At 36.2% G+C, this 16,358-nt stretch overlaps 1 protein-coding gene and 1 long non-coding RNA gene across 11 annotated transcripts in view; both read left to right on the forward strand.

The window, feature by feature from the left end:
- LOC147563291 (CCA tRNA nucleotidyltransferase, mitochondrial-like) overlaps nucleotides 1-16,117 on the forward strand; it is a 29,787-nt gene extending 13,670 nt beyond the window's left edge. The window contains exons 1-8 of one of the 10 annotated variants that reach the window (XM_086636291.1): nucleotides 10,598-12,206; nucleotides 12,905-13,036; nucleotides 13,420-13,537; nucleotides 14,427-14,471; nucleotides 14,903-14,986; nucleotides 15,075-15,197; nucleotides 15,382-15,479; nucleotides 15,552-16,117. In XM_086636291.1, the coding sequence (XP_086492417.1) occupies nucleotides 12,114-12,206; nucleotides 12,905-13,036; nucleotides 13,420-13,428 (234 nt within the window). In that variant the 5' untranslated portion in view covers nucleotides 10,598-12,113 and the 3' untranslated portion in view covers nucleotides 13,429-13,537; nucleotides 14,427-14,471; nucleotides 14,903-14,986; ... (1 more) ...; nucleotides 15,382-15,479; nucleotides 15,552-16,117. Of the gene's footprint in view, nucleotides 1-9,732; nucleotides 10,054-10,591; nucleotides 13,037-13,419; nucleotides 13,538-14,406; nucleotides 14,472-14,902; nucleotides 14,987-15,074; nucleotides 15,198-15,381; nucleotides 15,480-15,551 lie in introns of those variants that run through there. The other 9 variants (XM_086636300.1, XM_086636274.1, XR_015223678.1 and 6 more) reach the window with 9 other exon arrangements.
- Nucleotides 255-2,671, forward strand: LOC147563292 (uncharacterized). Its single transcript, XR_015223682.1, has 3 exons — nucleotides 255-1,232; nucleotides 2,052-2,211; nucleotides 2,567-2,671. It is a non-coding gene; the product is annotated as an uncharacterized LOC147563292 (long non-coding RNA).
- Nucleotides 16,118-16,358: the final 241 nt, after the last annotated feature.

Consider the following 16,358-nt stretch of genomic DNA (forward strand, 5'->3'; position numbering starts at 1 on the left):
TCTTGTACTGTTGTAAACTTGTGTTATTTTATGAGATTAATTTCCCCTCAAAAAAAAAAAAAAAAACTAACGTTAACAAGCCCGCGGGAGTTGCTTGTTTCTCAAGAAAAGTCCGCGCCAGAACTCGCAGAGGGAGTCTTGATTTGCAGAGGCAGTTCGAGTTCGCGAAGCAAGCGAGATCGAGATCCGGTTGGTCGAGAGGAATGTTATCGAAATTGTCCAAAAACTTCAAGAATCCCTTTAACTGGTTCAGATCTTCTCCTATAGTAACAATTTTACTCGATTTTAATCTTTTAGGGTTTGTCGTTTTTTCCTATTCAGTTTGATAAGATTTCTTGTTTTCTTCACGAGACTTCTTCCTCTTTCTTTGATTTTCGATGGGATGTTTGGATTGTTATTTTTTATGTGGTTGAAATAGGGTTTATCAGATCAAGAAACCTTCAAGAACTCAATATTAGCGATCAAACAGTCCCAGGCAACGAAATCTTTTAGGTTTTGTCACTTTTTCTAAATTCGATTCAGACCTTTCTTGTTTTTCAAAGGGTTTCTTTGTTTCTGCCTTTGATTTTTTAAGGATGCCCTAATTGTGTTCTTTTGGTGTGGATGTAATAAGACTAAAAAACACATCAAAAACTCTTTGAAAATCAAAGTAATTGATTTCAATCTTCTAGGTTTTAACAGTTGATTTCCTATTACTTGATCGACTCACTGTAACTTTTTGATTTCCAAAGGCTTCATGTTTTTCTTTCTTCTTTGTTGGTTTTGAGTGTCATCATGTTAGATTTTGATTAAAAAACTGTACCAGATATAAATGTGGGGCTCTAAGGTACACAAAATCTAAGTTGGTGCATATAAATGTGGGTAATTCTATTCATAAAATCCATATTGGTGTGTGTACATGTGGGCAATTCTGTATATAGAGTTGATGTCGGTGCATCTAAACGTGGGATATTCTATACAAAATATGTTGGTGCATATAAATGTGGGCAATTCTATACACTCGATGTCGGTGTATCTAAATGTGGGCTATTCTATACACAAAATGTCGGTGCATATAAATGTGGGCGATTACATAAAATCTATGTTGGTGCATCTAAATGTGGCTTATCCTATACACGAAATATGTTGTGCATCTAAATGTGGGCAGTGGGCTATTTTATACATAGAATATATGTCGGTGCATCTAAATGTGGGTTATTCTATACACAAAAGTTATGTTGGTGCATATAAATGTGAGCAATTCTATTCATAGAATCATGTCGGTGCATCTAAATGTGGGCTATTTTATACACAAAATGTATTGTTGCATGTAAATGTGGGCAATTATATATATAAATTCTATGACGGTGCATATAACTGTGGGTTATTCTATACACAAAACCTATGTTGGTGCGTAAAAATGTGGACAATTCTATACATGGAATCTATGTCGGTGCATCTAAATGTGGGCTATTCTACACACAAGATTTATGTTGGTGCATATAAACGTGGGCAATTCTATTGATAGTATCGATCCATCTAAATGTGGGCTACTTTATAGACAAAATATGTTGGCGTATAAATGTGGGCAATTTGATACATAAAATCGATGGCGGTGCATCAAATGTGGGCTATTCTATACACAAAATGTATTGTCGCATATAAATGTGAGCTATTCTATTCTATGTCGGTGCATCTAAATGTGAGTTATTCTACACACTAAATTTATGTTGGTGCGTATAAATGTGGGCAATGTCGGTGCATATAAATGTGGAACTACAACTATGAGCGTCGCTTTTTGAAAAGATTTCGTCTTTTAATTGGTTGTTAATACAAGATTTGTGTTTTTATGTGCTAAAAGTTCCGTGGGTATCATTTCAGTGGAATTCCACGATCCGATCATTAAATAATGTGGGTTTCTCGAGAAGTTTAGGATTATACAAATATTAGTTTGATCGACTCTTAATCGTGGCTAGTAAAAAGTTTCCATTTAAGTTGGTCATCTCAAATGCATGGGAATTTACACTTTCTCCAATTCTTGATAATGGACTTATTGGTTTTCATTCTTACAGCTTTTAGGCAAGGATTATTATGATACTGATATTGCATTAGACAACATGTTGGGACACGAATGCTATGAAAAGATCAATGAGTACTTGTCATTTGCAGGGGAAGAGACAAGGAATTAGTGTCATCCAATGGTTGTTAGTTAGTCAACCTTCTTGTTTTTCGGTAAGATATGGCCGCACAATTTCTTCTGATATGAAATGTTGTCATTTTTAGTTACTAGTACATTCTTATACTTCAAATAGTTTCAACCTTATTGTTGCTAGTGACCTTCCTTAGAGATCACAATAATAACGACTAAAGAACGCAGAAGATTATTTTTCTCCAAATATCTTTATGTCGGTTCAGTTTTGAAAGATTCAGTGATTACCATTGTTCTGTTTCTTGGAAAGCTGCTTGTTCTGTAACTAACTTGTAGTTTGATTGTTTACAAGCTTTTATATCCCCTCATTTATTTTTTCTCTACTTTGCAAATGTAGCACTTTATCATGTAACATCAGTATGTATTCCCCATTTGCAGCAATCCTGACCAGTCAAAACACTTGGAAACAGCGTGTATGCGTCTCTTTGATGCGTGGATCGATTTTGTGAACCTTAGATCTGAAAGCTATAGTGAGAACAGTCGCATTCTTACAATGGTATAAAATATTAGTGTTTTTGCCGAATACTTAGGATTAGTTGTTGCAACAAAGAGAGACACAATCTAGAGCTCAATCAAACTATTGAGTTGTGCTTGACATTGTTATTTTATCCTGGTGAAAGTTAAGTCAGAAATTCATTTTGTTGAGTACATAAATGGGAGAGAAAAAAGAAAAAGCTGAAAATCTTCACCAATAACAACGAACCATGAGAGTGTTAAAGCCTTCCAACTAAAGCAAAATTAGGAAAATGATTGCTTTATCTACAGACTGAATGTCTTCTGAATTTCCAGATTGTCCATTTAGCAAGCGATACATTAACTTTTCGAAGAGCTTTTTCTTTCTGAGCTGACTCTTGACTATAGTTTCAGCGTAAATGACTCCGAAGTCTGCAATCACGGTTGAACTTTGAGAGATTTTAGACTCCGGCATTGTACATATTTCTAAACAGGTTACACATATCATTAGTTAATTGAGTTGTAACTTGTAAGAAGTGGTAATCTTTTTAGTTGATCTCTAATATATTACATGGCTTCCACGTTTGGAACTTGTAGTTTAGTTGATTTTAGTAATTGATGTCAGTGTTGTTCTTTCCAGACAGTATATGACTGTCTGGAAAGAACAACCTAAATGTTGGTGCATCTAATGTGGGCTATCCTATATAGAAAATATGTTGGTGCATATAGATGTTGACAATTCTATACATAGGATCGATGTCGGTGCATATAAATGTGGCCAATTTTATACATAAATTCGATGACGGTGCATATAAATGTGAGTTATTTTATACACAAAATCTATGTTGGTGTTGTGGTGCATATAAATGCGGACAATCCTATACATAGAATCTATGTTGGTGCATTTAAATGTGGGTCATTCTATACACAAAATTTATGTTGGTGCATATAAATGTTTACAATTCTATTCATAGATACGGTGTCGATGCATCTAAATGTGGGCTACTTTATAAACAAAATATGTTGGCATATAAATGTGGGCAATTTATACATAAAATCGATGACGGTGGATCTAATGTGGGCTATTCTATGCACAAAATCTATGTTAGTGCTTATAAATGTGGGCAATTCTATTCTATGTCGGTGCATCTAAATGTGTCTATACACTAAATTTATGTTGGGACGTACAAATGTGGGCAATTCTATACATAGAATTGATGTCGGTGCATATAAATGTTGGGTATTCTATACCTAAAATATGATGGTGCATATAAGTGTGGGCATTGTTATACATAGAATCGAAGTTGGTGCATCTAAATGTGGGTTATTTTATACACAAAATTTATGTTGGTGCATATAAATGTGGGCTATTTAATACACAAATTTGTCTATTGTTTGGACCTTGTTGCAACAACTACTGCAAGAGTGCGAAATATGAATAGAGCTAGTGGAGTTGCTTTTGGTGGTTCATTTTCTAATCTTTGTTTGGGTTTCAACTCGGTTGATTTTGTAAGATTGCACCAATTGATATGGAGGAGCATCGCTAAAAGTTGCCCACTTGATGATATTCCACAACTGAGAAAGCTAAATGGAGAGATTTCACAAATATTCCTGGAGGTCATACCCAATCATTACAATATACTTCCTTCTGACAGAGTGTCCAAATGGTATTGATCTTAATGGCACCAATACTCCCTCCAAGTTCTGCAACATATGACCGAAATATTGACGATTCTGACCAGCAGTACTCTTTGCTGTAGCCGAATATAACTTGCTGAGCAGTCTGTTAGACTCTCATCGACTGAACACCTACCATTGGAGTCGTTTGTACCCTCTTCCTCCAATGCAACGTATGGGAGGACAGCGGCGAGGGGCTTCCATTTTTGTAACATTTGAAAGAGAAGGGTAATGAAGAAGCTTGTGCGCAACGAGGTAAAGGCTTCCATTTTGTGTGATACAGTAACATGCAGAAGCCAGTCAAATTTAGGTTAAATGGAGATCCAATAGTGGAAAATTGTATACACGCGCATATGTCACTTGAGTTAGTGCGATGGTACATGGTGCCGTAGGAGCATTACAGCTCCATCAAATTTACCTTCTGTTTGAGCTCGTTGCAGCAACTACTACAAGATATTATTGGAGCCATTGGAGTTGATGATATATCAGTTCGGGCTGGAGTTCATTGGACACCGACTGACTCACATTAGTTTTGCTTTTAGTGTTCCTGTTTGGTTGTTCGTTAGTTTACTGTTGAATGCAACAGTTGCTTTAGACACGCACACGAAAAGTCATTCCATGACAAGTTGGCATCTCGTGGTTACTGTTCTCTTCGTGTGGTGTTATGGGTGAAACTATTCAACACAACCCCTTATGACGCAAGAGCTATCCCAAGTTTGGAATACCTAATTGCAGATCAATTGTATCTCACGTTTGGGTTCCAACTATGTGGGTTTCTCGATAAGTTTAGGATTATACAAATATCAGTTTGATCAACTCTTAATCATGGGCTAGTAAAAAGTTTCTATTTTTAAGTTGGTTATCTCAAATGCATGGGGAATTTACTTATATCTAGGGCTTTGTCATGTGCTTGAAGGAGTACGGTTTTTATTTTCTCTAGTTCTAGGTTCTTGTAGTGTATTCTTGGATATCATGTTCAATGGGTTCCTTTTTTCCCTTTTCTTTTGACGCAAACAAATGTGGGTTTGTGGTTTGGAACTTTCTCCAATTCTTGATGATGAACTTATTTGGTTTTCATTTTACAGTTTTAGGCAAGGATTGTTATACTACTGATATTGCATTAGACAGCATGTTGGGACGCGAATGCTGTGAAAAGATCAATGAGTACTTGTCATTTGCAGAGGAAGAGACACAAGGACTTGGTGTTATCCAATGGTTGTTAGTTACTCAACCTTCTTGTTTTTCGGTAAGATATGGCCGCACAATTTCTTCTGATATGAAATGTTGTCATTTTTAGTTACTAGTACATTCTTATACTTCAAATAGTTTCAACCTTATTGTTGCTAGTGACCTTCCTTAGAGTTCACAATAATAACGACTAAAGAATGCAGAAGATTATTTTTCCCCAAATATCTTTCTGTCGGTTCAGTTTTGAAAGATTCGGTGATTACCATTGTACTGTTTCTTGGAAAGCTGCTTGTTCTGTGACTAACTTGTAGTTTGATTGTTTACAAGCTTTTATATCCCCTTGTTTATCTTTTCTCTACTTCGCAAATGTAGCACTTTATCATGTAACATCAGTATGTATTCCCCATTTGCAGCAATCCTGACCAGTCAAAAACACTTGGAAACAGTGGGGATGCGTCTGTTTGATGTGTGGATTGATTTTGTGAACCTTAGATCTGAAAGCTATAGTGAGAACAGTCACATTCCTACAATGGTAAATACACAGGAAAATAACCATTTTAATTTCTAGTCACCTGTTCTTGGCACGGTTATAAATTATTAGTGTTTTTGCCGAGTACTTGGGATTAGTTGATGTAAGTTGTTGCAACCAAGAGAGCCACAATCTAGAGCTCAGTCAGACTTTTGTGCTTGACATTTTTATTCTATCCTGATGAAAGCTTAGTTGGAAAATTCATTTTGTTGAGTAGTGAGTACATGAAAGGTAGAGAAAATAAGAAAAGCTTTTTTGAAGCTGAAAAATCTTCACCATTAACAATGAACCATGAGAGTGTTAAAGCCTTCCAAGTTCCAACTAAAGCAAAATTAGGAAAATGATCGCTTTATCTACAGACTGTACGGCTCCTGAATTTCCAGATTGTCCATTTGGCAAGCGATACATTAACTTTCGAAGAGCTTTTTCTTTCTGAGCTGACTCTTGACTATAGTTTCAGCGTAAATGACTCCGAAGTCTGCAATCGTGGTTGACCCTTGAGAGAACTTAGACTCCTACATTGTACATATTTCTGAGCAGGTTATACATACCATTAGTTAATTGAGTTGTAAATAGTGGTAATCTTGTTAGTTGATCTCTAATATATTACATGGTTTCCATGTTGGAACTTGTAGTTTAGTTGATTTTAGTAATTGATGTTAGTGTTATTCTTTCCAGAGTATATGAGCTAAATTGACACATGCTTGGCCTAATTTCTTCAGGAGTTTGGCACTGGTGAAGAGGATGCATACCGAAGGGATTTAACGATTAACAGGTTGTTGCTCTATACTGATTCTGACTGCGAAATATGTCGATTACATAATTGATTTATCCAGCAAGAATCTTTAGAAACAGATAGTGCATGTTCCTTACTCATAAAAGAGAGGCATTATTATCCAGAATTTTGTGACTACTTAATGGTCACTTGTGGATTTGTCATGATAGTAATGGTCATTTTCGTTTCTTGTACAGTTTGTTCTATAACATCAAAACTGATTCAGTTGAAGATTTCACTGGACAGGGTTAGAGTTGGTGAACTTTCGTATATGATGTATGCACTTTAATTTTATAAAATTGGTTCGTTAAGACATCGTCTTGTTCGGGTATAATGGATCTAAAATCAGGAAAGATAGTGACTCCTGTACCTCCAAAGCAAACATTCTTGGATGATCCTCTACGAGTTCTTCGAGCTATCAGATTCCGCACTAACGTTTCGGGCATGAAGTATGTGAAGTTTTAAAGATATGTTTTCATATTATGCTGTGTGAAGGAATTGCCTATTGTTTCTTCACGCAATATCTTACTCATTTCACATCATATAACTTGCAATCTGTTGGTTATAGAAGGAACTAATGTTTCCACGCCCAACCTTGTGCCCATCGATCTCATGATGTCTGGAAATCAACCAGTTCAAGCAATGACGCGCACATATATATATATATATATATATATATATATATATATATATATTTGAAGCTAGTTTGGATTGTTGTCCATCCTAAGCCCGAGCCTGCATTATCAGAAGGATCCGACAGGTTTGCCACTATCTTGTGTTGCTAGTGTGATAAGTTCTGCTTTTCGGTAAATGAAATTAATTTGAAGTCACAAAATTCCTCACGAGTACTGTTGAGAATATTAGTAGAAAGTTATGGGTGATATTTTGCACATATGAACTAGCCAACACATACTGCAGCTGTTAACGTTAAAAATGTAAACAGCTGAGCAATTTACATACTATGAAAGTCTCTTGTGTTTCACCACAGAGTGGAGAAGAGATGTGGTATAGGTCATATAACTTTGTGTTGGCTCATTCGGTTACCCTTGCTGACTAATTTATTTTTACCTTTATTATATTCAGAGCAATTATGATCTACCAAGTTACATATATGAGATGGTTGCTATAGATTACTTAGAATCTCTATTTTTTTCGTGCGATCTGTAGAATGAGCAAGCAAGCCTTTACTTGTACTCGAACCTGTTTCTTCCTCTTAGAAAATGAGTATATTTAGACAACAAAGCGAAAAAGGTAAGATCTTAGTTTAGCTATTCTTATTTCTTCGATATTAGTTTAGCTATTCTGATCTTTCATTGATGATTTACATGTGTTTTAAAGGTTGTCTATATGGCCCCCTTTAAATTTATTCCTTTGGTTATGCAGGACCGCTTTTACGAAAAATCGAAAGTTTTTGGCGTGTTGCTCTATTGATTTAACCAACGTTTCTCCAGACAAGCAGATTGAGTTAGACGAGCAGAGATTTGTTCAACAATGTCGAAAGGACCATCATTGGACTAGGTATAATCACTATAATATCTGTTTGATCTTTGTGATTCAAAAGTCTATGTGGACAAGCCACCCAGATTCGGCGGTTCTAATCCAGATTCGGCGATTCTAACTTCTTTCTCAGCCTTCAAATATCAACTATCCTTGTACCTGCATCATAAAAGCCATGTGATGTGAAAATATATTAAGTGCAGGGCTTGAAAATGTGTGGGAAATGAAACCTGCGGTTAATGCAAATGAAATCAAGAACATTTTGCAGCTTAAGACAGGAGGTCCACAAGTCAAGGAATGGGTAAGTAGACATTCTGGCATGCACCGTAACACTTGTATGTCTACAAATTCTAACACTCATTTTACTTGGCAGCAAGAAAAATGTTAGAATGGCAGCTTGCTCATCCCTCTGGCACTTCAGAGGAATGCCTTGATTGGATGAAAGAGTATCATTCGAAACGTACCAAGATGGTTAAACTCTTGAACTTAATTTATCTCCGCTGATGCTATTTACATCAAAAAGCCCAACATGGCGCAACTACCTCTTTTCTACTTTGACAAAGTCTTGGTCATGGGAAAAGGGTGATTTCACGATGCAACTGCTCTTAGCGGTGATTTCCTCCAAGTTCTGTGGAGCTAACTTATTTGGTCTTCTAGCACTAACCACATCCATTTGGAGTTGCAGGACACACACATATATATGTGTATTCTATATATATATATATATGCGTTTCCTTGAACCGGGTTGTTTAAAATGAAAGTGAAGTATATACGTCAAAAACCCATCTTTGAAGGTTTTTAGAGAAACCATTACCACAACAGAAGGCAAAGAACCATTGCTTAAGATGCAGAACACAGTCTTGGTCATAAAAATAGTAGTCATGGAGGAGGAATTGATTTTTCGTAGATAAATTGATGACATCTTGAGACATTACATAGTTTGAAAACTTCTAGTCCAAGCAGAAAATGGTAGTTACTTGGGCCTTCCGCTTAGTAGGGCAAGGTTCATAGACATACAGTATCAAGTATCTTTAATATGGAAATCACATAACGAATATAAACATAACTATAGAGAGAAACCAACACATCTTCATACATAGATTACTTATTCGATTTCCAAAAACTTTAAACCCTCTCTTTCCAATCCTCAAAGGAAATCTGGTAAAATGTTGTCTACGACCGCCTCTTATACTGTCAGCCGGAACAGGTGGGTACAACCTCATGCTCTCACGGAGCGAGGCGTGGATGTATATCATGTCCTTCACATTATCTCTTTTGCTTTGGGGTTGCAAGAAATTAACCAGAAAAACCATGTCAAAGCTGAAGTTGTATCCTGACCTGCTAATATATAACTTATAACATTATCTATCACAAAATCATCATCTAACTCATTTTTATTCAAGAACCTTGACAGAAGATCATTAGCTTTCAATGCAGATTTCTCTTCCAGTTTCTTTTGTCTTACAATATTTCTTGCAAATTCTCAAACTTTTGAAGTTGCTTCTTTGAGCTGCTTCTCATTGAGAAATCGTTTAATCTTCCAAAACAACAGAAGTAGATAAGTGAAACATTCACTACTTAACCGAGTAGCATCTTCAAATGCAACTCCGCCCTGTCAAGTGACGGGGAAAGGTAGCTTGGATCAAACTGAAAAGAGATTCTGCAAATATTATCAAAAGCAAACCTTTGAAGGATATCTTGAAGATCAAGAAGAGAACTCTTATCTGACTGCCATTGACAGAATGGGTATTAATCTTTCACAAAATCTCAGTCTTAACCACATCTTCAACGAACTTGAACCATGTCATTTTTTGGGAAGTTTTGTAGGCAGTGTCCCAAATGAGTTTTGTAGGTAGTGTCCGAAATTGTTAAGGACAATATGTTTTTCACTCGCAACTTGGTCAAAACAAATAAACAAGTATAGTTGGGGGCAATGCCGAAACTTAAAGGTGTTTACCACCCACTTCTTTTTCTCTCCCTCGGGCAAAAAGTCTCCCTCTCCAATCATGACCTCAACCTTGGACTAGTTCTCCAGACCTTTTCGCCGGAGGTTTTAGAGAGAGAGAGTGGCGACAGAAGAGATGAGAAGGAGGAGGAGAAGAAATGTTAAAAATACCTTCGGAGATCTCAAATTGGTCTCAGACTGGTCCGAGTCCGGACTCTTGCTTGGGTCAAAGGGTACTGACCTTAGTCAATCTCATCTCCGGGTGCTCGCAACAATTTTCGGGTGCTTTTAGCATGCCCCAAGTGATTTCCTTGATATTTCAAAACCTATTAACAAACTAACGTTAACAAGCCCGCGGGAGTTGCTTGTTTCTCAAGAAAAGTCCGCGCCAGAACTCGCAGAGGGAGTCTTGATTTGCAGAGGCAGTTCGAGTTCGCGAAGCAAGCGAGATCGAGATCCGGTTGGTCGAGAGGAATGTTATCGAAATTGTCCAAAAACTTCAAGAATCCCTTTAACTGGTTCAGATCTTCTCCTATAGTAACAATTTTACTCGATTTTAATCTTTTAGGGTTTGTCGTTTTTTCCTATTCAGTTTGATAAGATTTCTTGTTTTTTTCACGAGACTTCTTCCTCTTTCTTTGATTTTCGATGGGATGTTTGGATTGTTATTTTTTATGTGGTTGAAATAGGGTTTATCAGATCAAGAAACCTTCAAGAACTCAATATTAGCGATCAAACAGTTCCAGGCAACGAAATCTTTTAGGTTTTGTCACTTTTTCTAAATTCGATTCAGACCTTTCTTGTTTTTCAAAGGGTTTCTTTGTTTCTGCCTTTGATTTTTTAAGGATGCCCTAATTGTGTTCTTTTGGTGTGGATGTAATAAGACTAAAAAACACATCAAAAACTCTTTGAAAATCAAAGTAATTGATTTCAATCTTCTAGGTTTTAACAGTTGATTTCCTATTACTTGATCGACTCACTGTAACTTTTTGATTTCCAAAGGCTTCATGTTTTTCTTTCTTCTTTGTTGGTTTTGAGTGTCATCATGTTAGATTTTGATAAAAAAACTGTACCAGATATAAATGTGGGGCTCTAAGGTACACAAAATCTAAGTTGGTGCATATAAATGTGGGTAATTCTATTCATAAAATCCATATTGGTGTGTGTAAATGTGGGCAATTCTATATATAGAGTTGATGTCGGTGCATCTAAACGTGGGATATTCTATACAAAATATGTTGGTGCATATAAATGTGGGCAATTCTATACACTCGATGTCGGTGTATCTAAATGTGGGCTATTCTATACACAAAATATGTCGGTGCATATAAATGTGGGCGATTACATAAAATCTATGTTGGTGCATCTAAATGTGGCTTATCCTATACACGAAATATGTTGTGCATCTAAATGTGGGCAGTGGGCTATTTTATACATAGAATATATGTCGGTGCATCTAAATGTGGGTTATTCTATACACAAAAGTTATGTTGGTGCATATAAATGTGAGCAATTCTATTCATAGAATCATGTCGGTGCATCTAAATGTGGGCTATTTTATACACAAAATGTATTGTTGCATGTAAATGTGGGCAATTTTATATATAAATTCTATGACGGTGCATATAACTGTGGGTTATTCTATACACAAAACCTATGTTGGTGCGTAAAAATGTGGACAATTCTATACATGGAATCTATGTCGGTGCATCTAAATGTGGGCTATTCTACACACAAGATTTATGTTGGTGCATATAAACGTGGGCAATTCTATTGATAGTATCGATCCATCTAAATGTGGGCTACTTTATAGACAAAATATGTTGGCGTATAAATGTGGGCAATTTGATACATAAAATCGATGGCGGTGCATCAAATGTGGGCTATTCTATACACAAAATGTATTGTCGCATATAAATGTGAGCTATTCTATTCTATGTCGGTGCATCTAAATGTGAGTTATTCTACACACTAAATTTATGTTGGTGCGTATAAATGTGGGCAATGTCGGTGCATATAAATGTGGAACTACAACTATGAGCGTCGCTTTTTGAAAAGTTTTCGTCTTTTAATTGGTTGTTAATACCAGATTTGTGCATTTATGTGCTAAAAGTTTTGTGGGTATCATTTGAGTGGAATTCCACGATTTGATCATTAAATAATGTGGGTTTCTCGAGAAGTTTAGGATTTATACAAATGTTACTTTGATCATCTCTTAATCGTGGCTAGTAAAAAGTTTCCATTTAAGTTGGTCATCTCAAATGCATGGGAATTTACTTAAGTGTAGGGCTTTGTCATGTACTTAAAGGAGTATGGTTGTTATTTTCATATGCAGTTATGCTTGACTTTTGATATCCTGATATTGGAAGGTCCGAATTACCACATTCCTGTCAATTATACCTATTTTATGGACGTAGATATAAAATCCAATGCCCTTCCTGATATGCCACGAGTTATGGTTCACTGTATTTTGCATTTCGACATGGATGATAAATACACTCCTCGAGTTCTAGGTTCTTGTAGTGTATTCTTGGATATCATGTTCGATGGGTTCCTTTTTTCCTTTTCTTTTGACACAAACAAATGAGGGTTTGTGGCTTTGGAACGTTCTCCAATTCTTGGTAATGGACTTATTGGTTTTCATTCTTACAGCTTTTAGGCGAGGATTGTAATGATACTGATATTGCATTAGACAACATGTTGGGACGTGAATGCTATGAAAAGATCAATGAGTACTTGTCATTTGCAGGGGAAGAGACAAGGAATTGGTGTCATCCAATGGTTGTTAGTTACTCGACATTCTTGTTTTTCCATAAGATATGGCCGCACAATTTCTTCTGATATGAAATGTTGTCATTTTAGTTACTAGTACTTTCTTATACTTCAAATAGGTTCAACCTTATTGTTGCTAGTGACCTTCCTTAGAGTTCACAATAATAACGACTAAAGAAGGCAGAAGATTATTGTTCTCCAAATATCTTTCTGTCGGTTCAGTTTTGAAAGATTTGGTGATTACCATTGTACTGTTTCTTGGAAAGCTGCTTGTTCTGTAACTAACTTGTAGTTTTGATTGTTTACAAGCTTTTATATCCCCTTGTTTATCTTTTCTCTACTTCGCAAATGTAGCAATTTATCATGTAACATCAGTATGTATTCCCCATTTGCAGCAATCCTGACCAGTCAAAACACTTGGAAACAGCGTGTATGCGTCTCTTTGATGTGTGGATCGATTTTGTGAACCTTAGATCTGAAAGCTATAGTGAGAACAGTCGCATTCTTACAATGGTAAGAACACAGGAAATTAATTATTTTAATTTCTAGTCTCACCTGTTCTTGGCACGGTTATAAATTATTAGTGTTTTTGCGAGTACTTATGATTAGTTGTTGTAAGCTGAAAAATCTTCACCATTAACAATGAACCATGAGAGTGTTAAAGCCTTCCAAGTTTCAACTAAAGCAAAATTAGGAAAATGATTGCGTTATCTACAGAATGTATGGCTCCTGAATTTCCAGATTGTCCATTTAGCAAGTGATACATTAACTTTTCGAAGAGCTTTTTCTTTCTGAGATGACTCTTGATTATGGTTTCAGCGTAAACGACTTCGAACTCTGCAATCACGTTTGAACTTTGACAGATCTTAGACTCCTACATTGTACATATTTCTGAGCAGGTTACTCATATCATTAGTTAATTGAGTTGTAAAAAGTGGTTATCTTTTTAGTTGATCTCTAATATATTACATGGTTTCCATGTTTGGAACTTGTAGTTTAGTTGATTTTAGTAATTGATGTTAGTGTCAACACTTTCAACCACTTGGGCAACCAAGTGTTGACGCAAATTGCAGTTTTAACAGCTATACTTCATGGCATTTGCTGGTAAAATATTCATTCAAACTCGAAACAAATGTTTCTCCAAAGTGAATACTAAGATAGTTCAGAATATTTTTGAGCTGTACTAACAATACATTTTATCGGCAATCTCGGCTAACTTGGCCACCAGACTCATCACCTAAATCAAGATTACACATTCTGCCATTGATAATAGCTGTTGATATGTGACTGTTATATTCTATTGACTTTACTATGTAAGTAGTAGACTCATTTTATTTATCATGATATGCACTTAAGCTTCCTCTGGTGATATTGATTTGAAGCTATTTTGGATTGTCTTCAGTCGTCATCCTAAGTCCGAGCCTGCATTATCAGAAGGATCCGACAGGTTTGCAACTATCTTGTGTCGCTAGTGTGATTAGTTCTGCTTTTCGATATCTGAAATTAATTTGAAGTCGCAAAATTCTTCATGAGTACTGTTCAGAATATTAGTAGAAAGTTATGGGCGATATTTTGCACATATGGACTAGCCAACTCATCCTGCAGCTGTTAACGTTAAAAATGTTAAACAGCTGAGTATTTACGTACAATGAAAGTCTCTCTTGTGTTTTACCACAGAGTGGATAAGAGATGTAGTATAGGTCATGTAACTTTCTGTCGGCTCATTCGGTTACCCTTGTCGACTAATTTGATTATATTCAGAGTACTTATGATCTACCAAGTTGCATTGTTTTTCTTGTGATCTCAATTTATATCTACACATATGGGATGGTTGTTATAGATTACTTAGAATCTTTATTATTTTTGTATGGTCTGTAGAATGAGCAAGCAAGGCTTTACTTGTACTTGAACCTGTTTCTTCCTCTTAGAAAATGGGTATATTTAGACAACAAAGCGAAAAAGGTAAGATCTTAGTTTAGCTGTTCTTATTTCTTCGATATTAGTTTTAGCTATTCTGATCTCTCGTTGGTGATTTACATGCTGTTTAAAGGTTGTCTAAAAGGTTTTTGGCGTGTTGCTCTATTGATTTAACCAACGTTTCTCCAGACAAGCCGATTGAGTTAGACGCGCAGAGATTTGTTCAACAATGTTGAAGCGACCATCATTGGACTAGGTATAATCACTATAATATCTGTTTGATCTATGTGATTCAAAAGTCTATGTGGACAAGCCACCCAGATTTGGCGGTTCTAATCCAGATTAGGCAATTATAACTTCTTTTCCTCGGCCTTCAAATATCAACTATCTTTGTACCTGCATCATAAAAGCCATATGATGTGAAAATATATTACGTGCAGGGCTTGAAAATGTGTGGGAAATGAAACCATTGGTTAATGCAAAAGAAATCAAGAACATTTTGCAGCTTAAGACAGGAGGTTCACAAGTCAAGGAATGGGTAAGTAGACATTCTGGCGTGCACCAGAACACTTGTATGTCTACAAATGCTAACACTCATTTTACTTGGCAGCAAGAAAAATTGCTAGAATGGCAGCTTGCTCATCCCTCTGCCACTTCAGAGGAATGCCTTGATTGGATGAGAGACAATTACTCGAAACGTGCCAAGATGGTTCTACTCTTGAACTTGATTTATCTCCGCTGATGCGGTTTACATAAAAAAGCCCAACATGGCGGAACTACCTCTTTTCTACTTCGACAAAGTCGAGGTCGTGGGAAAAGGGTGATTTCACGATGCAGCTGCTCTTAGCGGTGATTTCCTCCCAAGTTCTGTGGAGCTAACTTATTTGGTCTTCTAGCACTAACCACATCCATTTGAGGTTCCAGGACACACACACACACACACATATATATCTTATATATACGTTTGGTTGAACCGGGTTGTTTAAAATGAAAGTAAAGTATATACGTCAAAAAACCGTCTTTGAAGGTTTGTAGAAAAACCATTACCACAGCAGAAGGCAAAGAACCATTGCTTAAGATGCAGAACAGTCTTTGTCATAAAAATAGTCGCCATGGAGGAGGAATTGATTTTTCGTAGTGATAAATTGATAATATCTTGAGATACTACATAGTTAAGAACTTCTAGTCTGAGCAGAAAATGGTAGTTACTTAGGCCTCATCTTCAACAAACCTTTGAACTTTGAAGGATATCTTGAAGATCAAGAACAAAATTCTTTTCTGACTGTCATTGGCAGAATGGGTATTAATCTTTCATAAATCTCAGTCTTGACCTCATCTTCAACAAACTTTCAAAGAGATTTAGTGTTAAATTCATGACTTCATATTCGTCTCTGAAACTTCCAATTATCACCATCAG

The sequence above is a fragment of the Eschscholzia californica genome, unplaced genomic scaffold (assembly GCF_041429995.1).
Source record: "Eschscholzia californica isolate CP2 unplaced genomic scaffold, dmEscCali1.0.p SCAF_1, whole genome shotgun sequence".
NCBI classification, from domain to species: Eukaryota; Viridiplantae; Streptophyta; class Magnoliopsida; order Ranunculales; family Papaveraceae; genus Eschscholzia; species Eschscholzia californica.